Genomic DNA, 24,524 nt, shown 5'->3' with positions numbered 1-24,524 from the left:
AGTCAGTGTTTCTGTCATGTGTCAGCACCAGGTGAATACACTGGTGTCAGTGTTACATTTAGTGTTGTAATCATCCTTGACAAGATGAAATATGGTCTCTGAATTCCAGGAACATATGGGATTATTGAGAAAGAAAATTGTGTGAACAAGGGCAATTATAGCAGTAACTAACCATGGCACAGACTGCACTGAGTCATCCAAGCATAACATAGATATAATGAAAATATTTTTAAAGGCAAACATTATGTAAACCAGTGCTAAAATTATCTAATTTACTATTCTGACACAAGTGATAAATGTAAAAAGAAAAAAATGTATATCTCTATTTCACAGAGAATGTTCCTTTCTGTATTTCTTGCTACATGACTTGGATGTTTACAAAGGAAGTGAGGTTTCTTTGTAAGGGGTATTGAAAGGTGATGAAACACATTTCCCATCTGCATTCCAATCTATAGTTTTTCTGGATACAGTTGATCTTGTTATTCAACACCACAAAATTCCCCTCCCATCTAACTTTCCATCAACACCCCACCACATCTACACAGCTGTGCAGCACAGAGGAGGCAGCTGGCAGCCTATTTATTAGAATAGAACTGGCTTTAACCTTGAGAGCAGGGTTGCTCTGAAAGTAGTGCCCTCTATTTTGTTATGCTGGCCCACAACATCTGAGGTGAATGCTGGTGGGATGGCAGCAGAGCCCTCTCACTGATATTCCATTACATGCTGCTGCTGTGTAGATGGCAGCAGAGGAGCACTCTGACTGAACGGGAGTGTGTGTGGAGCAAAGGTGTGGAATTGAATTCCTCCACATGAAAGATCTGCAGCCATTAACATTCACTGATGCTTGCTGAACGTTTGTGGGTACCAAACAGTGGATGTGAGCACAGTGAGGTGGTTGGTGGTGAAATACTGAGGAACAGTGGATCACCTCCACCGGCACAGATACTCAGGAACACAGCGTGCAAACTCTTGTGCATCGCTGGTGAAAATGCACAGCCAGTGGTGGTGACTGTATTAAAAATAGTAGCTGAGAATTTGCTGATAGTCAAGTAGTGTTATTGTGTTCTTAGAATATGTTGTCATTTCCATGGGAATACATAGGAGGTGTTACTTTTCATGTGACCGGCGTAATAAGTGCTCTGCTTGTCAACTGTGAGTTACAAAGCACTTAACGAAGAAGACACAATAATTATTTTCATCTCCCTGATGGAATAAACACACAGTCAGGAAAAGCCACTTGCTGAAGGTCATGCGGTGGGGTATGAGCAGAACAATGATGAAAGAACAAATAATAAGTATCAGAGGCTTCAGAAATCTTCCTTATAGGGGGGAGCACGCCTGAGCTTGGTGTATCACATAGGTATCAACTGTAATGCAGAAATACCACCTGCACGATAGCTGTGCCATGGTAGAACATGTGATTCACATCGTAGGACTTTCAGATGAGTTGAGATCTGCTTGTTTGAGCGTAACATTAGCACTCGTAGGGATTTTTATACTGTTGTTTATAATCCATGTCAAAAGAATAAATTTGAACAAATACAAAATTATTTTAGGAAATTAAGATTTCTTATTTATCTGAGAAAAAAAACAACACAACAAAACTAAATTGTTTTCCTACTTACTGGCAAAGTCATTCCTACTACATTACATATTTTAAAACTCACATCTCATTCAATTAAGATTTCATACCATTGACAAAATGATGCTGTCCTGAAAAAAATATTGCAAAAGCCACAGTATACATGCCCATAAATAAACTGCGAGATTTCCAGGCTTCAAAGACTGAGGACAGAAAGAGATTGTTTAAAGATTCGTATGTACATTTTGCATTCAGTACATTTGCTGCATTCACTAACAACAAATACATTGAATCAAACAAAAAGAACAGATTTAGATGGCTATGGAAAAACAGTTTTTGTGTTTTTTTTCATCAGTCTATCAAACACGTAAGAAACCCCAGCCCCAAACGAACATAAATACCATGTTCTAACTCCTAACCTCATGTGACATAGACAAGATATGCTGCTTCATCACAAGTCATGTTCAAACATTAAAGCACGGGACACAGGTTATCCTCAGTGGATCTCAGTAGATGTGGGATAGTAATGCTCCCTTAATATCTGACACATCTGTAGCACATTTTGTGGTACAAAACCGAGAACACCTGCGTGTTCTTCTTTTTGATAAACAGATCTAAAATCTGGTCAATACCTGGGTGAAACCCAGATTTAGCTCCTTGTATCACTGTCATTTGGTGTTGCCATTTGTATCTCATGTGTTGTTTTCAGTTGGATCTTGGGCAGTGACATGGGTGGCCATTATACAGTCAGCACAGGAGGAAATGCATTCAATGAAAACTGTGTAGAAAGAATAAGTCTTCAAAAATAAGATTTAAAAAAAAAAAGCTTTGATATGTCCTTCTTATGTTACACTACAATGAATGGAGTTATGAAGGAGGGTTTAAATCGATACCCATGATCACAGTGTTAAAACAAACAGACAAAAAAACAACACGCATGCTCCAGTATCAAAAAATATGCTTAAATAGGTTGTCTGCACACAAAATAGACACTTTGAACTCTGCTATCACAGTACAGTTACAGTCTCCTCCATACATTCTGAGGGTTCCTCCTACTGTATCTTTTGGGTCAAACCAAACAAACGAACAGAAGAACGTAACATTCTCAGACCAAGAAGAGTCAGTATGTTTGTACAGCTGAAAGACAGTCCAACTTGTAAAAAAAACTAAGACAAAGCTATACACAAATGCTGAAAGCCATTTAGACATTTAGCTTTTACTGACCCTCTTTAGCTGTCAACAACTTGGGTTTATTTACCAACTGGCAACACAAGATTAGAAGCCTATAATTTTATGCACATGTGTGGATATGCAGTGTGTCACATTCTGCTCTGAAATTCAGCACAGGTCTGCAGAAACCAAGACAATTTCTGTAGACTTTAAACTTTAAACAGACAGACATGGGTGACTGTGGGCTTTCAGTTTGGTGACCATACCAAGCCTTGGTAAGGATGCAGAGGAAGCAGAGGGGATGGAAATGCTTGAAGAGAACTGAAATAGTTCATTTTCTCTTAGTGCAGGCAGGAAGCATGGAGAAAACTTGTTTTGGATCAATAACAAATGAAATGTGCCAATACTTTCTAAAATTTCAACTTCACTGCTTTTGGATTAAACTTTTCACTAAATTCAGTCCTAACTGATGAATGCTTCCTGTTCCTAAAGTTCAGTTGGTTTATTTTTTTTTCCACAACTTTACTGAGCAATAAACAATTTCTGCCCTGCAAATCACAGTGCGGGTATCTTTTCTCTTTGAAATCATGGGCAGATATCTTGCTAGATTCACTGGGACCAGATGTCCTCCTTTTGCAGTGGTTTGGAAGCCTGTTGTCTTACAGAGACATCGGGACAAGGAGACCTGGCACAGCCACTCTCTGTTGGAGTCGCATCATCACTGAAAACTACTTTTCAGATTCTGGCTGCTGAGTAAATCCTAGACCAGTATTACATGTGTTTAGGGACTCTGACCACCTCTGGGGCTTATAGCCATATATATAGCTTATTACTGTACCCCAGCTGGAAGGTTGCATCATTGGCACAGAATTGCAGCCCACTGCAGCCCATGTACTCCAAAGGTCACTTTGGTGGACATACAGAACACTAGTCTAAAGGAAAAATGCATTATTTTTTCTCCTTTAAGACACTTCATAGCAGTACTAAAGCAGAAGTTATTAGGTGTTGAGCAGAGTTTAAGACCACAGAACACTCAGTGGAGATCTGTTTAAAAGTTGCCTGTAGGTAACAATATACAGACTTATTTGCTATCTTCACAGTATACCATTGTGTAACAATTTTGTGGTTGCAGTTCAGTGTCCCAATCTGACAGGTAAAAGGAGAAGCGTAAGTCACAGCGCCAGGCTTTGATTTCCAAAAGGTACAAGTAATGCATTTGCAAAACGCATTTGATGGACAGTTGTTGATTGCATCCAAAGCTTCAGACAAAGCAATACAGATACTTTGTATTGCAGTGTGTCAGCAGACGCGAATCAGTGACAGGTGGTGTGGACTGCTATAGGACAACCATAGCCTTTTCTGCCTTCTATAGATACGTTGTAAACAGCAATAGCTAAAATACTAATAGGTTCGTGTATAGAAGTGTTACACGTTGCATGTGCTGTTTATGTGTGTAGGGACATAGGTGCTGCTCAGCTTTGCTAATTCCACACCCACATCTGGGAGCAGAGTAGCCTGGATTTGCTTCTCCCTCAAGTCTCGGTGTCTTTGTAGCATTTAAATGAACCACCACACTGTATTTTGAATAAGCTTCGCTTCAATAACTGGATTCTGTATGGTAATAAGTGTAAACAAAGTGTGCACAGCAAGACCAGAAGAGCCCCATTACAATGTCACAGTGGGAAACATTTCATTTTAGAGCTTAAAAATCTATCTTTTCCAAGGTATGCTGACTTTCCTCTGTTCTGGGATCTGGAAAGATTCAGATGGCAGTAAACCCTTCTTGCACACCTAGCGTTTTCATCGATGCTGACAAAACCATCCAGTGTATATTTGTGCTAGTTACTTTGACCAATAACACTAATAGGCAAGTGGTAGAATGTGGTAGACAAACAGAATAGGGCTATTTAGTCAAGAGAACAATACGGCAATTTCCAATCTAATAGTCAGTGACTAAACAAGCAGTTTTCTACTGGTATTGACAGTGAGAAAATACTGGTGGACGTTGTGTCAGAGGTCCTGAATGTATGGCTTGATTTTCACTGAGAAGCTGGCACTGCTGTCAGACTGCTGATAAATCAATGCGGTTGGCTGAATTGGTGCTTTTGTCCCAGGTGTTCAGCTTTGTGGGGGTTGTGCCCGGCCTGTTCCCGCTCATCTAGACAAAACAGCATTGAAAGTAGATTTATTTATTTTGCTACAGCACTCTTGTCTGATGAAATAAAAGCTTGAAAGGATCTGTTTACATTACAGCGTTGTCACAGAATCTTGAAAGCATATTCCATAAAGGGTTTTTAAGTTATTGCCAGAATCTAAGGTGATTGGCAGTGATCACTTAATAATACCTATCATTTCAGAAGTCTGGCTCTTTATAAAAACAAATATATTTAGCCTCAAGGCAATCTAAGCAAAGCTGGAAAAGCATACGCATGCATTGATTTATTTAAGAGTTTGTTTCTCAGACTTAAAAGTAAAAGTGCCCTATCAAAAAGGCATAGTCATAAGACAGATACATTGCCAAAATGCTGCTCGACTACATAATGTGGAGTTCATTACAAGTAATGCAGATGGCCTCATTGAACCATACTCCAGTTGGTAATGCCTGCTTACATTCATCTGATGGTTTACCAGGAAGTAGAATTGTGTCCTTTGCTTTCAAAATACGTACTGTAGCTGCAACATAATACTTGCTGATTCCACCTCTCTTCACTGTGCATTAAGTTAGGTATCCACACACCCTTTTGTGCCCTGTTCTTTCACCAGAATGTGATGTAGAACCCTTGCACGTACAATGGAACAAAAAGGACAAATACTCACAATGTCGGAATTGAAGGGTTTTACATTGATGTTGCGAGTTGAGCTACTGGTGAGGGACCACACCTTGGTTTTGTGCTTAAAAGCAGCTCTGACCTTTGGGAGGAGAAAGTGGTACAAGACAGAAGACTTGTTATGGAAAAAGTTGTGTGTATTTTCTCAAGTGCTGCCTACAAATACATCCCCATTAACCTTCCCTCACATTAATGTCACTAACAACTACATTATGTACTAAAAACAGCAGTCTGCTCCTACATTTTTGTTTATACTTTAGTTATTTTTCAAGTACTCACAGATTAAATACAAAACATTTTATAACCTCATTATGTCTCATTTCTCTAGCAGTATTTTCATGCTATCTGGGTTATCCCAGACTCCTAGATGTCCAAGCTATTACTATTCATCTTCTTTGAAAGAAAAAATGCTTTGTATTTGCAGTCCTTGTATGAAGGAGCACCTTTGGGCAGGCTCTCCCCGGTGATCTTGCAGCCCTAATGGTACCCAGACACCTTGAAGATATAAGCCTGCCTGCCCTTCTCTGTGCTGCCTGTGCATTTCTTGTCCTTGAACAGAGGGAAGAGCTTTGTCTTTTACCCAGCTACATGGAAATATCTGCAGGTTTTGCTTTACAGTGTCTGAGTTTTACTTCTGTGGTAAGAAGGAAAGCATTCTCACAGTTCAGCTGAAGTATTTTAGAGATGCATAGCATACAGCAGAGCCAATAGGACCTGCTCTCCAAAAGTGCTTGTTCACATTACCTGTACGTGAATAATTTTTTGAGTATTCAAACCCTGAAACGTTACTGAATTTCATTTCTCATGCCCATGATTCAAACATTATATTTGATATAAGAAGTGATGCTTGACAGAAGGAAGAAGGCTTTTAAGTGTGGGGCAAAATAGGATAGAGAAGTATTTTATCTCCTTATCTTTAGCCTGCCTGCTTAACTTTAGTTGATTCCAATAAAGATAAAGAATTTCACAGTCAGTCTTGGCTCTATGAACTGACTGTAGAAAAAATCACGTCAGTGCTCTAAGACTGAACATGTTGGTCAATATTAATAAGCTATAATTGCTTACTGAAACATCTCCTTGGAAGAGCTGGAGCGCTTTTGATGCATGGGAAGTAAACAAGCTACAGGGCAGAGCTATTCCATAACATCCAGATAGAGTAACTGTGGAAGAATCAAAGCTGTGGAAGTATTCCCTAGGAGGTGCCCACTGTGGGCATGCGAGAAATGCTTTTTGTAAGAAATTTTCATTATCAGTAATGCATATTGCTGAGGATTTTCTTTGTCTGCCAGTGGAAGAGAGGATGCAGTGAGCTGTGGGCCAAGCAGGGATGTCTCTGCGACATCAGCCCTGCCTTGGCTTTGTCCCAGCTGCTTCGAGACAGCCTTTGTGTGAAAAGATGCCTCTTGGTCCATTGTGAAAACCTCAGCTCCTAGCCAAGAAAAATACCTGGAATATGTTCTACACTGTTTAGTTTCCCATTAAGAACTGCATGAGCAGTCTCCTAAAGTATGTTTTGCTGAGATTAATGCTTATTTTCCCTTCTGGAACTGCAGATGTAACAAAGCCAGAGGCCCCCAAGCAGGGATTGCCAGAGTGAGTGTGAACACCAATGTGATCCCATCCCTCAGAGCACAGCCTGTGCCCTGCTCAGTCCCTGCAGCCCCCAGGAATGTGTCATTTCTTTAGTCTTAAGATGCCTTCACCTATCCCTTGGAAACCTTTCTGTGTTAAGTAAAATAAATGCCAAACATGGGTCAAAATGCTGCAAATCAGTAACAGCAGTCATACCAAATTTGCTAACGCCATTTTGTAACGTACCTCTGAATTCAGAAGACAATGAAACAGGAACATGAAAAACCCCTGAAAACAGAGAAAAGGGTCAAGGGTAAAGAATGGCTGTGAAGAACGACATACTGTAAGTATTTCTCACAGCACTGTGTAACCATAAACACTGAAAACTGGGATAAATTTTGTCCAACGTTAAACTGGAGAAAAATGCAACATTAGGTTTACTGTGGCATACTGTGCAGCTTGCCTAGATCTGTTCATGTCAAACACTGCCTCCTAAACTTTGGGGTTCTGCAGGAAAACATCTAGTAGAAAATAAGCCAGCATTCTTGTGGTGAGCTACATGAGAACAATTTGACTGTGCCTGAAAATGCAGAGGCTGAGGGAAATACTTCAGAGAATTTCCCCAATGTTCTTTTATAGAGTTTGTTTTCTTTTTGATGAAAATTTATTCTTTCTAATCAGTCTTTCAAGAGCACTGTGTTGCCATCTTTCCGTGACCATAGCAGTGCAGTATTTGTTCCTGAGGTAGCAAAGGATTTATAAAAGTTAACATTTTCTTTTCCTTTGTAATCATTATTTGGGAAAGAACTCACCTATAGATTTATACCTCTACTGGAAGCTGTGTTTAAAGCTAGGCAACGCTTGCATTCTTTCCCAAGCAGAACTCTTTTTCCAGATCAGTGTCTTAAGAAGTCACGTGCTGCTTTCTGCAGCATGCAGAACAGATTCCTTTTTCTCCTTATGCTGCACTGTTCCCAGCAACTTCTGTTTGTTTTCAATTCTTGGTAACGAAGCCTCAAACTGACGCAGAAATTTTGTTCTAATAAATTTACAAGAAGAATCTTGCCTTGGCCTTTAAGAATCCTGCACGTGATACCTAGTGCTGAAGGAGTTATCTGTTTCTGTAGCTCACTCTCTAATTTATTTAGCTATTGCTACTGGAAGCACTAAGGAATGAGATGAAAGTTCTCTTCATACAGAGATTAAACAATTGCCAGCACTGTGTGGTCAGCACAGCAACACTTAAAAGACACAGGAAGGAATAGAGAAAAATCCAATAAATGAAAGCATGTGAAAACATTACTAATGATCCATTTCTTGCTTCTCAACAGCAGTTCAGTAGCCACAACGTTTCCAAGCAGGTACTTACTTGTAGTGAATTGAAAACAGCAAACATATACTGAAATATTAGGGTGTGGGCATTGACCGCCAGAATCCCAAAGATCCATGAGCTTCCCAGGATTGGTAAGAGAACTGCAACAGCTTTAGCTGTAAGTCTGAAAGAGAAAATAGTGAAGGAAAACATGATGAGATAGGTAAAATTTCAGGCCACACACCAGGGAATTTATCAACTATTTCTTGGTAGAAGGCAGTGTGTCCGTAACTGTCTTTGCCATAACATTCCTTCAGTGGGCTGGTCTCCTAGTTACTCACTGCTCATCTATAAGAATGGGGATAACAGAAGCTTGATATCACATGGGATAAATACAGATTGAGAGAGTCAGTGACTGAGGGTGCCAGGGAAGGGATGGAGAGATTCTCCTGTAACTACTGTAGTTGTACCTTCAGTTTTCAGTAATGTATCATCACTTCAGTGAGGAACAGTAAGTGTAAGGGTCAAATGCAGAGGGCCAAAACTGAGAACAAGGGCAGTATCACGTGGAAAAGAATAAAACCATTATGTAGCATATCCAAAGTACATTTGCTTACTAGCAAGACAACTTGGTATTGCTCTTCTGGAAAGTGACTTGGGATTTTTAATCACCACAAATGGAATGAAACACTATCTACCTCTGCCAAATGCAAATCCTTTAACACCGCAGTATTATTCTGCTTCCTCTCTGCTTTGTCAGAGTTGATTCAGAGAAATATATGCCAAATTCTGAAATAACTTGTGTTTCTTGGAGGTGTCTCCTGATACACGTTCACTCTGCTTAGCTCGGAGTATTTGGCAGATTTTCAGTAAAAGATGGTGTGACAGCTGAAAATATAATAACACTGAGAAAATGAGAGGGATTTTTAGTTTCGCCTTAATGAGCTGTGCCTGGGATGTTCATTATGGTGGAAGATTAAAAGATGTTGAAGAAACTGTAGTATTCCAGAGAACCGTATGATCACAGAAAGCGTTCTGCAGCAGCTGAATTCTGAGGATCAAATTCTATATAATTTGGTTTTTGCATTTGTTTTCTGCTTTCACATAAACACTGCAAATATTTCTCTCTAAAACAGAATTCTACTCACCAACTTCCAAGAAGGTCAGGCTCAACTAATGAAATCTAGTTCACTAAATTAGTGCTTATCCTACACAAGTGTCTTCTCCTTATGAAGCCTTCAGAGCATCACCTTGGTGCTAATGAATTGCACTAAAGCATTACACCCTATGATATTGACTGCAGGAGTACTGCAGTGATATCCCGATAGAATGTTCCTAGTGTATTCACAGAAAAAGGAGAAGGGAATAGGGTTATGCTATGGAGTCCTTGCTAGAGGACCTTACAGAAGTCCAATACATCCAATACATTCACAGAAGACGGTTCTGCTGTGAATTGTTAAATGGTTCAGGATTGTTCAGTAGTTCAGGTGCAGCTGCTGGTGCAGAAAGTCCCTCATCTTTTGTATGCAAAAAGAAGGGAGTGTGCATTCAGAGAAGAATCACTCTGCTTGTCTTTTATAGTAGGAGTCTGTGGTTGGTGGTCCATCCACTTTAATGCAACAGTCGTTCTGTTCTCAGTTTCCATCTGCTTTTAGATTAAGACAGTAAACACCTTAGTTACTGTTTGCAGCAATTGAGCCAGTAAAGGCAGGTATGAGATAGAGCAGGGCCAAGTGACTCACAACAGAGTTGTTATTAAGTTCTCTCTCCCTTTTTCCCAGTGAATGCCATACACCTCATTCGCAGCACTGAGCAGCCCAAAAGCATTTGTGATGTCTGTCCACTCTGCAAGCTCTCAAAGTTCCTTATGGATCCCACAGGGCAAAACATGTTTGCTGTCAAAACACTACTAAGTAGACAGCCTGGTGCTATTCTGCCTGTCAAGGATGAACAGATATGCAAAGAACCTTTGTACACCCAGGCATCACATTTTCAGTGACAGCTATCAAAGGACAAACTCTTCCTCTGCAGCAACTGAGTACAGTGTTGGTGGCACAAAACAGAAAGCACAGGGAAGGAAACAGTCCCTGCTTGCAAGGCAGATAGATCTAATCTCTGTTTACCACAGTGCGTGTGAGCAGGTACTTAGCTCCTGTTGTAGCCCATAGGATCTAAGCACATTCTTACACTTAAATATGTGCTTAAAGTATTTTGTGAATTTAGTCTATGGTACAATTAGAGATAAAGGTGAAGGAGCAGTAAAGGGAGTACAGGAATGGAGAATCTAAAAGACTGTCCAAACTCACATACGCTCAGTTTCTCAGAAATTGGCAGATTTTTATTTATCAGGAAACCTACACAGAATAGAAAGTTGTTTCAGAGAGATTAATGTTGTATGTGTGCCATTTAGCTCCTCGTACAAGCTAAAGTAGGGGTTTGGGATAAAAGTGCACAGAACTGCATAACAAGCAATCACTTGTAACAAACATAAGACAAATGAGATTGTTTCAATTCTATGAAGAAATCTTTTAATTAAATGCTTAGATCCAAGACATCTTGTTCATTTCAGTGACCTGAGCACACACTTCATTATATCCTTTATTAAAATCTGTGCTGAAATACTGCATAGGCTTCAGTTTTATAGGGAAATCTGGGACAGGGAAGAATCAGAAATCTATTTTTTCCCTGTATTGATAAGTATCTCAATGTCCTTGGCCATGACTGTTTCTGCACAATTTAATTTAATTCTGCAGAGTCTGTTTAGCCAGAACAATGAAAAAATACAATAAAGCCTGAATTCTCTTATTTAATTACAATATGCATTTTAAAAGATACCATCTTAAAGCAACTAAGTGATAGAAGCTTGTTTTCACGAATCAAGGATGCTTTCTTTTTCTCTGTTAAGATTTAAATTCATCACCTCAGCTGCAACAGAAGGCACATGCCCAACCAAGGAGCTGCCAGCAGACCAACTTTTGCCATAAGTTCTGTGCAGAAAGATCTGTGTAATCCTACGCAGCCCTGGAGTCCTCAGGAAAATGCATCTTCCCAGAACTCAGAGCAGACAGAAGGGGGAGAATGCATGAGCACGCAGAGGATGGGGGAGCTTCCATCAGGCTCTGTGATGGTGTAGAAGTCCCCTGTAACCCAGCAGGTGATCAGTATGCCCAGCACAGCTACATTTGTAAAACGCTCTTCATTACAAATCACTTTTTTCCCTCTTTCATTCTCACACTCTCCATTTTTATAAAACTTGCAATTTAGAATATGATTTTCCCAAGCTGCTTTATTACTAGAAAGAAGTTTTCATTATCTCTTTTTTAGTTTTAGCATTACCAGCTTCATTCATTGTGGTCTGGGATACAAAAGAGTTAGGTTCTCAATGTCAGTGTTCTTAAAACCAATCCTACTGTTTGGATTTTCAAGAATTTTTAACATCACAAATGCCTTGAATATTTAAACAACAACAACAAAAAAAACCAAAAACAACACAAAAACCCACAAATACTGATTAAACTCCATTCACTTTTAAGCACAGAGTTCAGCAGAAATACACAGCTAAAGTGAAAACAAAATGCAGATATATGGGATTTTTCTTGCACATGTGTGCATGTTTCATGACTATTCACTTAGAAATGCAGCAGAGGGTAAGATTCATTTTAGGCCATCTAACAGTTACTTCTGCCTGCACATCAAGATCTCTCTAAGCCTGTTTTTATTCTCTTAACTGTTTACCTGCTCTGAATTTCTGTGTACGCGTTGTTAGTTCAAGGCATTTGTGAGCTTTACTCACCAAGCAAAGGCGTCAGCTCTGTTCTTCCCAGTCTTTCATTTTCTTCCACCTACCCCTCCCCTCCCCATCCTTATTTCATTTTGTCTTTGAACTTCAAAAAAATAAAATATTAACTGTAAAATGCTGTGTCAGAATACCACTAAGGCAGCAAGGTTAAAAATCTCCAAAAAAAGCCTAAGAAATACAAAAGCTGATGTTCGAGTAGGAACATTCATTCCATCATACTGCACGTACTTTTTTTCCTTTTATTCCCATTTTTCTCTGCTACATGAATATTTTAGATAGATTAGCTTCAGCACGCTAAGATATAGAGCACAATCTAATACATGTTGTGTTTGGAGAAGGAATACAGCATGGCTTCAACTGTGCAACATTCAGAACAAATTTTACTCCCGTCATTCATCATTTGAGTTTTCTGCCATCTGTGAAGTTGGTGATGTGAAGAACCAAGGCAGTGGGGCAGAGGCAGGTGTTGCTCTGCAGATACTGCGCCCTGCTTCAAACAGGGCTCCGTAAACCTTGCTGAAATCTTTCTTTGTCCTTCTGAAAGCAGAATGGCCTTTTCTCTAAACCTCTCCTGCATGCTCTTCTCATGCCTTGGCTTTTGAATTTAAGAGCAATGCAGCAGTTTGTTTTTCACACCTACTTTTTAAAGTTTGGATATTGTTACTCTTCTGCATGCTGATGGTATAATGTTCTATGAGTTTGTTGTGTCCCTGCATCTGTGTACACTCAGCACTGGGATTAATCAATTAAGAACAAAGCAAAACTAGCACAAAAGATTTATTTTATCCTAATGTTATTTCCTTTAGAGTGTTTTTATGTATGCGCCTGTTATTGCTTCATAATACAGAAAACTTCTGTGAAACACAAAAGAAACTGAAGTCTGATTAAATTTTCATATTCGGTGTATATGGAATAGCCCTTGAGATATCCTGTCTGTCAGTTCATGTGACTGCTAGGGTGGTTTCTCACTCTGATGCTGCACTAACAGCATCTGCAGCTGGACTCAGCAAGAGCTATTCTGGTGTCATTTGATTTCCTTACAATTTCCATGGCTGTATATTGCAAAACGGAAGCATCTCCAAACTGGCACAGCACAGTACCATCCCATCTGCAGTCCTGACCTGTGCACTAATCAGTTCTTAGATGAAAAGGAAGTCTGCTGAGTTGGATAATTATTGTAGCTGCATGGAAGTGCTGGTGCAGGTTTCAGCACCTCTGAGACGTATTTTATTCACCTACATCACATAAAGTCATGGCACTATTAGTAAAGTTTCTGCCAATGTTTTTCCAAGAGCAGAGGTGGACCTCATAGTTTTATTGTGTTTGCAATTGGTTTGGAACAGCTCTGCTCAATTGAGATTGCTCCCTTCCCCTTATTTAATCTCTGCCCTTTCCTGCTATTGCCCTGAGCACACTGTCGATATCTTATACCGATGCAGAATGACTACACTGACAGCTACAAGAAAGAAATTTCACTGCTTGCAGAAGGAAAATTTTATTGCTTCTGTGAAGGGGACCCCTAATTCACAAATCAATTTTATTGGCTGTATATGAAGAACTAATCCTTTTAAGACTCTGATATCCACTTTTCAGTGACGATGCCTGCTGAAGTAAGAATTAAATTCAGATCCATAAACAACGTTATATAATAGTGGAGGAAGCACTGTCATAAAAGAAAAAAACATTCACAACAATTCATCAAAATTGTTACCCTGACAAATAGGCCTTTTAACTGTAATTTCCCTCTTGTACTTAAACTCTTTGCTAGCCACTGTCAGCAGTATCCTTTATATAAAAAATAAACGACTCCTCTAGCCTATAACTAACATTTCAGACTAATGCTGGAAAAGGTTGAATTCAGCCTCAGTTTCCCATTTGCTACAGCTAGCCAAAAAGACACGGCAAGTGAAAAGCGTTGTAGAAGAGATCTAAGCTGTAACAGCAACTGTGAGTGAGAAGGGGAGGGAGCTCCTCCTTTCCTGGTACACTCAATGCACAACACACAGACATCTCACCACTGACCCTCGCAAGAAGGCAGTTGCCACCAAAGCAGTGGGACTTCTTATAAGTCTTCCCAAAAGGTAAAACTACCTCAGCATCCTATACATCTGGTAAATTAGAAAAGTTCCTCCTTTTGAGTCATCTGCCTATGACCCTGGATTACAAGATTTAAGGCAGTCTTGTTCCCACTGCTCGCTCAGCAGCAGCTTTTGTGGATGGAGCCCTGGTGCTCTCCTATGCTCTGCAGTCTTCTCAGACACTCATTTTGCTCTTCTTAATAGAGGTACTAGTTTGTTAGGAGGAGTTGTCTTTGTCCTTTGGTACCTGAGCCCTCTCCTTCAAACAGATCAAGAGTTAAGCTCTTGTGTTCTGCAGGATGCACCCCATTCCCTGGCTAGGTTAGTAGATACAGCGTTGGCTCAGAATATACTGGGTCTAGGCTCAGATCACTCTTCTGACTGTGGCACAGCAGCTCACTTTGTTCCCCAGATCATTTTGACTCCCTGCTCGCTGCTCATTCTCTCCTATTGAACCTGCTCTACTTATACTGAATAATTAAATATTCACTGGGTCAGAGAGATTAGTTGTGAGGCACCCACTCGAGAGAGAAGTCCTACCTAGTCTTTGCTTTATTAATATTTCCTAGCTTATATTAAATATTCAGTGGAGCAGGAACTGAAATTCAATTCTCCCTTCAAAGCCTCATGAAGCCTAACAAAGCTACAGGCATGGCCAGAAGTGGAGGTGCTTCAGGAACTAAAGTGCTGAGAAGGCAGTCCCAGGGGATGGCAGCATTGACTTTTGGCTTCAGCACTAAACTAGGGATTTAGGAATCCATGCCTTGCTAAGGCCTCTCACAGATCAAATCCTAGGATCACGTCCTGATTCTAAAATTACAGAAGAAAAATAACACTTGCCAAAGAAAGTAACAAGCACTTAACTTAAACATGTCCTTCTCTTCAATTCAAGCCATTAAAATAATACAGGGAATTAAAATATAATATCCTTGCAAGCTGGATTTTCAGGGGTGAAGATTTGCCCAGGAGAACTGTGTTTGCAGAGGGATTTTTCCAGTTTACCTAGAATACACATTCTCCAATGTTTTTGACACTAATGCCCTCATTGCACTGCTGCTGAGACAGCATTCCCTGTATCTTGGTCCCCAAATCCAATGTTGAAGCTAATTTCCACTGAATTTTGCCATTGAGTCATCAAAGAAAATGATAACAAGTTAATCTCAAAGCAGAAGAGTGTTCCACATCCAGCTGAGGAGTATTTATAATTTGTTTTGGAAGAGGAGATGAAAATGCTACCTGCACTGTGAGGCTTTGCGCCGCAGGATACCCAGCAGTACATGCATTCATTCCCAGGAGAGAACCAAAAGCTCCTCTGTTCCTGCTGAAGTCGGTGTTGTCTTTTAAAGGTGACTGGGAGCTTTACTAGTTAACAGTCTTGCTGCTTTAATCAGAACTCTGTATTTGTGTCCATGTGTCCTGCCCTTCCTGCTGTTTGTACTGAAGCATCCCTTGAACCTCAGGAAGAGCCTCAGAGTAACTGAGGATATATTTTCTCCTTTATCCCATAATAACTTCTAATACAGCAAGCAGCATAACAATTTCTGGTTAGTTGATCTGCAGAGTACCATCACATACTAGCAACTATACAATCCTGCTGCATACAATTATTTATATTGGCCATCAATGGTCTTTTTTTCTTTTCCTTCCCAAAACTAAGTAGAGTAAGGGGTTATTTATTGCAGCTATATTAATTAATATATAATATTAATTATGATATTTCTTTTTTAAATAATAAATAATAATTTCTTTTTTAAATAATAAAAATATGTCTGCTGAAAAAAGCTTTTGGGGGGATTCCAATCCTTTGTGACAGGAGAAAAATTTCCCAGTATATGGTATTGATGACCATGGCCAGAAGACAACATAATCAAATTCTCAGAAACCTCTCAGCAGAAGATGAAAGCAATCTAACAGAAAAAGGAAAAGAGCAAGCCGTGACCCTTACCAAAGTATAGATTTGTTAATGTCTCAAACACAAACTGTTCATTTCCATAGTTCTTGCAGTGTTTGATTCTTCCTTAAAAGCTGAGTCTGGAATTATTTCAAAGGAAGCAAATGGAAACCAAAAAAAAACAAGAAAATCTTACACGATTTCACTTTAGGAGTTCCTTAATGGCATCACGAAAGCACAGTGACAGGGGAGTCTGGATGGATTAATTTGTTGTTTTAAAAAGAAAGCAATTTGTAATGTTGTAATGTGTTGGGTCGTGCCATCAGTAAAGGTAGGTATGTCTCCAGAAGTGGAACACACCTCTTACTTTCAGAGTTTCCCTGTACAGACCAAGCACTCAAGAGAAGAGCAGCATTTTTTCTCATAGCCGGAAAGGAAAAATTATGCAGGAGGATTTGTTTATATGCACATACTGCTAGCAACAAGCTAGTCCTGGGCTGAAAAAGGTCATGAAATTATTTCTGTTGGTAGAACAGATGAGCAGAAGATATCAAATCTTTTCAAACTGAATTGACAAAATATAACCATCAAGTTATTTGTAGGAGCAACATATTAATAGGATAATCTTAACCTTGGCTGCTGCTGAGGCTCTGCATATGTGGAAACAGATGTTCCTTCAAACTCTCCCCTTCTAATGTGGACCTGGTGCCTAGCTCGACTTTGGACTCAGCCCAGGAGAAGGAATTTGTTACAACAGCTTATTCCCAGAAAACTCATTACCTGTCTCTTCCAAGGACAAGGCAATGGAAATGTCCCAAAGGGCTCGATCCTGCCTGTGGGTGCCAGATGGACTGGGCTATGTGTCATCCACTTCTTTCCTCCAACATTTGCACCTAATTATTTCTTCCACTATAGCCTCCATTGTCTTAGCCATTTTCAAAGCTCCCAGCGCAGGACTTCTTCCATCTCAGGACAGCTTTCTGTATAGCCTATCCCTAGGGATCTGCTCAGCAGGAGGAATTGCATTGGCCTGGTGCTCACTATTTTTAATTGGCTAAATCTCCACAAGTCATCTTGAAACAATATACTGAAATTAGTCTTACTGTGCTATTTACAGCCCTCTGAATCTTTTTTATGTTTCTTATGTCATGCGGCGCAAATATTTGTTTTCTCAATGATAAAACAAGATGACGGACCAAGAGTTAATAAAGAGGGATTGTCAAACTATAGAAGTTATGAAAAGAGCCTCGTAATGTTCGCCTTCCCTCATATAATGGAGATTTGATGGTAGAATTCATATAACTTGAATTCTGATGTGAAAGGGCACAGCTTGTTCTGAAGGCACATGCAGAGAAAAAGAAAGGGGGTGTCAAAAATGTAGATCTGCTCAGGGAGCAAGAAAACATAGGCAGACAGATCTTTTGAAGGTATCTGTGCAAAATAAAGGAGAAAGAAATGGGAACAGTAGGGCAGCATGGTGTCTATTTTGGCTTGCTCTCCCATGGGGATAATGCAAATGGAGCCCTTTTTTCCTAAAGAGTTCAAGAGTTGTCTAAAGGATTAGATGTTAGCATGGAACCAGCTTGATTTAATTGATGATATTGTTACTGAAATGCGGAGTTTATAGAACGGTTCTTTTTAAGAAGAAGATCTGTAACACTGCAGACAGTGATGCAATCCCACTGCAGATTTGTTTTCGTTGTGTCCCTCACTATCAAACCAGGAACAACACACAGTAAAAACATACAGTTCCCTGCACAGTACCCTCCTCAGAGTACTGGCAGGTCCTGAGCTGCAGCATCATATTTGGATTTGGATGTCATTCTTCAAGGAAAATGTGGTCATTCTAGAGGCAAGGAACAAGAAGGATCATTGAGTTAGCAAGCATGGTCTGCTGAAAACTTCCTAATAAGGGTCTGAGGCTTTCAAAAGACAAGTTTGCTTCAGCAGGGAGAGAAAGAAACTGTTGCCCACATCCACTAGAGGAAGACAGTTTGTCGTTTCTTAAACTGCCCTTGTAGAAATGTCAAGCTTTTCAGGAGAATCCAATAGGAAAAAAATTCAGAACCAGCTACACCCTGAAGAGACTCAAATTTCTGTCACTGGAGGCTTTTAACAGATAGTGCTTTACACTGTATTCAAAATGATGAGCAGCAATTACACAGCCAGTTACCACGTTTCAGCTGACAAGTGGCAACAAGCCCCACGGCTTGGTAGTTTTTGTACCTGGGAATGCCCAGAAAAAGCAGCTTCATGGACACAGAGTTTATTGGAAATGTGTGGATTGAGTAAATATTTCTGGCTCTTAGTTTGGAGTCAATGAGGCTTAATTTAGGATGACAGAATAACAGTCACATCAACCAATACACAAACCTTCTGTGGAATAACAACATTCATCCCCCTGAAGATCTGAACTCTGAAAATGATCTCTTGACCTAAGCAGTCTCAGTGACCCTTAATTATGCACTGATATCAACAGAAAGATCATTCTTCTATTTCCATGGTAACGGTACCAGCGAACAGCAAAGCTATCAAGGTCAGGCGTATAGACTGAGAAAGAAAAGTAATTTTCTGTAATGGTTCATGCGAGCCTTAACTGCAGCACTGCCAAATAAATAGCCATATACTTGCTTGATCGCCTGTCTCAAATGTACGTAAGGGGGGAAAAAAGAATTGCCAGATTACAACTGCAATCACACTGCCTTGCTGCCTGCTTTCTAAAACTGCTTGCTGGTGACTGTTGCTTCAGAGGATAACATGAACTGCAGAAAGGCATTTAGCTGTGCAGTGCTGTAATGTGAGGAACTCATTTTCTTATTAAGCTGGTTTTAAAGAAATGAGGCAACATATGGTTTTTATTGTGTTTATCAAAGTTAATGTCATAGCTGACGCTGTATTACTTACAAAAAGCCCAGCAAGAGGTCATAAAAATTCCTCCAAAATATTTTCCAGCTTGTTGAAATAAAAATGTTTTACTTACGGGTTTGATTCCCACCTTCTCTAAAGGCCTACCTGCAAATGGAAAAACCAGAACAACCTACGTACTTTCCTACTAACCTTTCCAAAACGCCTGTAACACACCTATGGGTACTGGCACTTCATTACGTAAATGAAGACGGTATCTAAAAGCTTGAAAGGACTTCTCGTTCTAAAACAGGGCATTTCCTTTGTTGCAATTACCCATATTTTTCATTTATTTTCTTTATTTTGTGAATGCAATGTCGGGAAAATATGTAAATCACCCTTAGCTAAGAGCTGTGTCACTCTGGGCAGTGATTTACATGGCTGCTCAGAGCCCTGCAAAAGGTGCACGTTTAAATTAGCGTTTACTTTATGCGATGGTGTAACTATAATATTTGCCTTATTATTCTGCATAAAGCTGACAAAGAATTCTAGGATTATAAATTAGGCCAAGGACATAAAAGCAGCGGCAGTTCAAACAAGCTCTTGCAGTTATTGCTGTTCACAGTGAGTTGTACCATTTCATGATGAATGACCAGCATTTAACTGTTACTCTGGTACCGGGCACAAAGCTATGACTAATACACCACCCTCCTCCTGCTGAGACATTTATGGCTTAAATCAGGTATTAAAAGATTGAAATCTAAAGGAAATTAAGGCATTTTTAAAACAAAAGAATGTGCACTCCAAAGCACTTTTTCACCGTAGATCTCCAGAAGTTGACATTTTCTGCTGTTTTAAGTCTAACAAGCACTGGGCTGAAATCTGTAGCAGTACAAAGAATAGTTAAACCCCACTGAAGTCATCTTAGGCTCATGATGTCTCTTCAGGGACGTGAAAAGTACAAAGCAGAACACTGGAAAAAAAGACAGAAAGAGGAGGAAAGTGAAGGAAAGAGAGAGACTGAGAGGCAACAGACAGCAAGTGAATTGTCTCTTAGGTCACACAGCAAGTCCCCAGCAGGCCCTGGCACGCAAGGCAGTGCCCCACAAACCATGCTGTTTGTAAATGGGACACTGTGGAAAAAAACCAACAAAACTCTTCTCTCAGAAATGAGCAGTTCTTCAAGTAGGCTCCTGGAGCAGACTTAGAGATATCAGTGTTACGTTCACATGAAGCAGTGTTGGGCACTTAACGAAATCCCAATCTTATAAAGAAAAACCTATTGCTATCTCCAGGGTTCAGACATTAGGGACACAAGCAGTGAGAATTTTAGCTAAGCTGTCATAGCTCATCTGATTGTTTATCACTGTTAACGTCGTGTCTTTACTACCCCTCCTAATAAAGAAGAAATTAGAACATGGAGTTCAGAGTTCCTTTGGAGCCCATAATCAACAGGCCCTGCTCAGTCTTGAGCAGTAAATCCTATTTAAGGACAAAAGACAGAAGAAAACCAGCTCCCATAAAGGATGATCTTGGCTCAGAAGAAGGCAAGCAAGAAAAAATAAGCTGTGAAAGGACTCACAGTGTCATCTTGTCCAGTTCAGCCACAAGGCAGAGTCATTTGTCACTCCTGGCATCAGGATTAGCTATGACAGACATTTGTGCAACCACTTTTGGGAGCTGTTCAAAGACAAACTCAGCAGTTCTTCAGGTGATCATCTCCATTGCTTTGATACTCCCCTTCCACTATTGGAAGTTTGAAGATACTTGATTTTTTTCATCAGTTTAGGATTCTTTCTATTTGTCCCTTTTTCTGTGCCCTTGAAGAAGTGCCTCCTTCCTACAGCAGTGTTTTACATACTTGCAAACTGTTATCACTCCTCCTGAAATGTGCCTGAGCCATCGTACGGCCTGGAGCCTTTCTTCAGTGCTTCAATTCTCAACATCTGTACTAAAGAAAGCACTGCCATTACTGTCATTACGGTTACTAGAAGATTAGCACTTCCCATTAATACTCTTATTGCCAGCATTTAAACCCATGTATTTTTAGTCTAAAATGCTGAGTCTAATAAGAAGATACCCAAACTTCATTTGTATTTGTCATATTCAATGAGCCAAAAATTTAATTTTGTTGAAGACATTATCATTGGCAGTAGCATGTCAGCTCACTAATTGTCATTGCTTAATACATCCCTTTTAATTATTTCCTTTATTGCCAGTCACTCTCCTCCTTCCAAGAGTTTCCGTGAGGTACATCGCTCATCCTGTTTGAAGCCATGTACAATGAACGTGATTTCTTACAGTTAGAAATTGTTAAGAAAGAACTGCTGAGGGCAGATTCAACTTGCCAGACTGTTCTTTCTAACTGATGGCTCTCCCTCAGCAGACAGAAAAAGCTCATTTCTCTTTTGACAGAGCAGAGAGAAGCAGAGCTCCGTGTCTCTGAGGGATGCAGCTGCTATGTGTCAGCAAGGCATAGAAAGGATTTTCTAGTGCTATGGGTCTTGAATCCCCATGGACTTTTAGAAGAGTTTGACAAGATTGTGACTTGCTTCTCATCCTTGAAGGGAGAGGAGAGAAAAAGAAATTCTCTAATGGTATTGCAAAGGGGTAGAATTTAGTTATGTAGAGAGGTTATGGTATCTTCTTTGTTAGGAGAGCTCTCATGAGAGCTACAGGTTATGTGTCGTGATTGACAAGTGCATTCTCCAAAAATGAACAGCTGGAAATAATCCTTAGAAAGAGAAGTCTTTGCACTGCAAATGACATGAAACAGACATTGAGTTGCAAGAGAAAAGTGCAACTAATACACAGTTCCTTGCAGAACAAAGCCTCACATTAAAAGCAGCTCTGACTTGGAAGAGTGTTACCTGAGACAAAAGACAGGCAGTATTTCTACAAACAATGTAAAATAGTGATGTGGAGCTGTGGCATGGCATGGATCACTGATTAAAAGGGTGAGCAATTTGCCACAGCACATTCAGTGTGCTGCGGAACATAATAGATGGCTTCGCAAAGTGCTTCGGAACGGTCAATTACATGTTTAACTCTACAGATGTCTGCAGCATCATGAGCTGCTGGCAGGCAGCCCTCATGTATTTGGATCTGTCAAAGGGAAAATTCTTCTGTACGGCTTATTTCCCCCCACATAACCAAAGGAAGGAATGGACTTGCAGTAAACCTATGTACCCTGTTTTCAGGTACAACCAAGGTGGTTTTATGCTACCTTTGAAAATGCAGAATGAGCTGACCCAACAGCTTGACTTGCTTACCCTGTTGAACTCTTCTTGAAGCCCTTTCTTGCTACTGCCATTCATTCCAATATTCAGTCATTAATTTAACTGAACAGAAAAAGCATAACCCCTTCCCTCAGTAGAGAACTAAGAGACTGTTTCCTATTTTACTGAATGAGGATCAAGTTTTGAGGGATGAAGGAAAAGAGTAAAGTGATCAAAAAATGGAGTAAAAAGCAAAGAAATATTTCTAATTATGTTGTAATTGCTTTCTCTGTGAATGATTATGGTAGCAATAACGTCACGTTCACTGGCTTCTGAGCTATACACGTTACAGAGAATTTGTATCAACTTTTGCCACTCTTTGGGCCATTTCAGACCAAGGAATGAAATATATATATATAATAAGAGCTGGACTTGACAGTCGATTGAAGAAAAAGTTAATGGAATTCCCTCTCTTCTAGTCAGTACAGTGCAAAAGTGAAGTAGCTGTGGAAGCACAGAGATGTAGTTAAGAATGATATCTTTATTTCTAGATTAAAACTACTTTTACTTCTAGATTAAAACTACTTTTACTGCAACAGAGATGTGTTTGCGTTCTTCCTCTACTACAATCCCTATTTAACTAACTGAAGATCTAAGGTCAGTGAAAATTGCATTATAACCCCTGTAATCCAGGAGACAGGTAACTCCAATAATCAAACATCCTACCTGTGACAGACTTAATCAGGGAAGAGTTCTCTTGGAGTATATTACATTTTATTACAAACATGCACATTTCTGAAGCACTGTCATGTTAGACAACTTTTCTCACTGTAACAGAGAAGTAAATTCCCAAGTAAACACAGCACCAACCGAGGCTTCAAAGGGGTAGAGCAGCAATTGAAAGAAAACAAAACTGTTCTATTCTTAGCCAGAGTAAATGTATGCACTCAGAGAGGAATCAAGATTTTATATGCAGCAGGAGTAAGTTAAAAAGTCTAAGTGTTCAAATGGTCCATTACTGAAGAAAGTAATCATTTGCTTCTTCAAGCACATGAGCAATTGCATTAAAATAATCTGATTTAATTGCATTTAGTTCAGAGAGAGACTACTTATATGCTTAAACACAAACATATAATTAATTATTTCCCGAAATGAAAGACCAGTCAAGGAGAATGGATAATGTGCGGTTGATACGGTGGAAGGAAGGGATGCCATTCAGAGGGACCTCGACAGGCTGGAGGGCTGGGCTCGGGTGAACCTGATGAGGTTCAACACGGCAAAGTGCAAGGTTTTGCATTTGGGCCGGAAGAACCCCAGGCACCTGTACAGGCTGGGAGGAGTGGTCCTTGAGGGCAGCTCGGCAGAGAAGGACCTGGGGGTCCTGATGGACGAGAGACTGAATATGAGCCAGCAGTGTGCTCTGGCAGCTCGAAAGGCAAATGGGATCCTGGGCTCCATCAGGAGAGGGGTGGCCAGCAGGGACAGGGAGGTGATTGTCCCTCTCTACTCGGCTCTTGTGAGGCCCCATCTGGAGTACTGTGTCCAGGTGTGGAGCCCTCAGTACAAGAAAGACATTGAGATTGTGGAAAGGGTCCAGAGGAGGGCGACTAAGATGATCAGGGGGCTGGAGCAGCTCCCCTATGAGGACAGGCTGAGGGAGTTGGGTTTGTTCAGCCTGGAGAAGAGAAGGCTGCGGGGTGACCTCATTGCAGCCTATCGATACCTGAAGGGAACCTACACCCAGGAGGGGAGTAAACTCTTCAAAAGGGCTGACAACAGCAGGACTAGGGGAAATGGTTTTAAGTTGAAGGAGGGAAGATTTAGGTTGGATGTTAGGGGGAAGTTCTTTACTAGGAGAGTGGTTAGGCCCTGGAACGGGCTGCCCAGGGAGGTTGTGGATGCCCCGTCCTTGGACGTGTTTAAGGCCAGGTTGGACGGGGTCCTGGGCAACCTGATCTGAATGTGTATGTTTGGTGGCCCTGCTAGGCAGGGGGGTTGGAACTACATGATCCTTGGGGTCCCTTCCAACCCGGGTGATTCTGTGATCTGTGATTCTGTGATAATGCAAACAAATGTGCACGTGCATTTCAATTTTTCAAAGTATTTGATTCAGTATTCTATATAGCAAAACATTCAAATCAACCTTGTGGTGGGAAATCTGTTCCCTGGCTGCAAAACATTCTCATAATGCAACATCCAAGTCAGTGACTGCACAGCATTATTTTACTGA

General features: G+C 40.3%; 1 protein-coding gene across 6 annotated transcripts in view; it reads right to left on the bottom strand.

Annotated features, from left to right (window-relative positions):
* Positions 1–1,516: 1,516 nt before the first annotated feature.
* ADGRD1 (adhesion G protein-coupled receptor D1) overlaps positions 1,517–24,524 on the bottom strand; it is a 127,909-nt gene continuing 104,901 nt past the window's right edge. For all 6 annotated transcript variants that reach the window (XM_048964626.1, XM_048964629.1, XM_048964630.1 and 3 more), the window contains 4 exons: positions 8,522–8,648; positions 7,399–7,440; positions 5,570–5,662; positions 1,517–4,910 (listed from right to left, as the gene is read on the bottom strand). In XM_048964626.1, coding sequence (XP_048820583.1) covers positions 4,815–4,910; positions 5,570–5,662; positions 7,399–7,440; positions 8,522–8,648 — 358 coding nt within the window. In that variant the 3' untranslated portion in view covers positions 1,517–4,814. The remainder of the gene's footprint in view (positions 4,911–5,569; positions 5,663–7,398; positions 7,441–8,521; positions 8,649–24,524) is intronic.

The sequence above is a fragment of the Lagopus muta genome, chromosome 17, assembly GCF_023343835.1.
Source record: "Lagopus muta isolate bLagMut1 chromosome 17, bLagMut1 primary, whole genome shotgun sequence".
Classification (NCBI taxonomy): Eukaryota; Metazoa; Chordata; class Aves; order Galliformes; family Phasianidae; genus Lagopus; species Lagopus muta.
The sequence above is the reverse complement of the archived record's forward strand: the minus strand, read 5'-3'. Positions and strand labels throughout refer to the sequence as shown.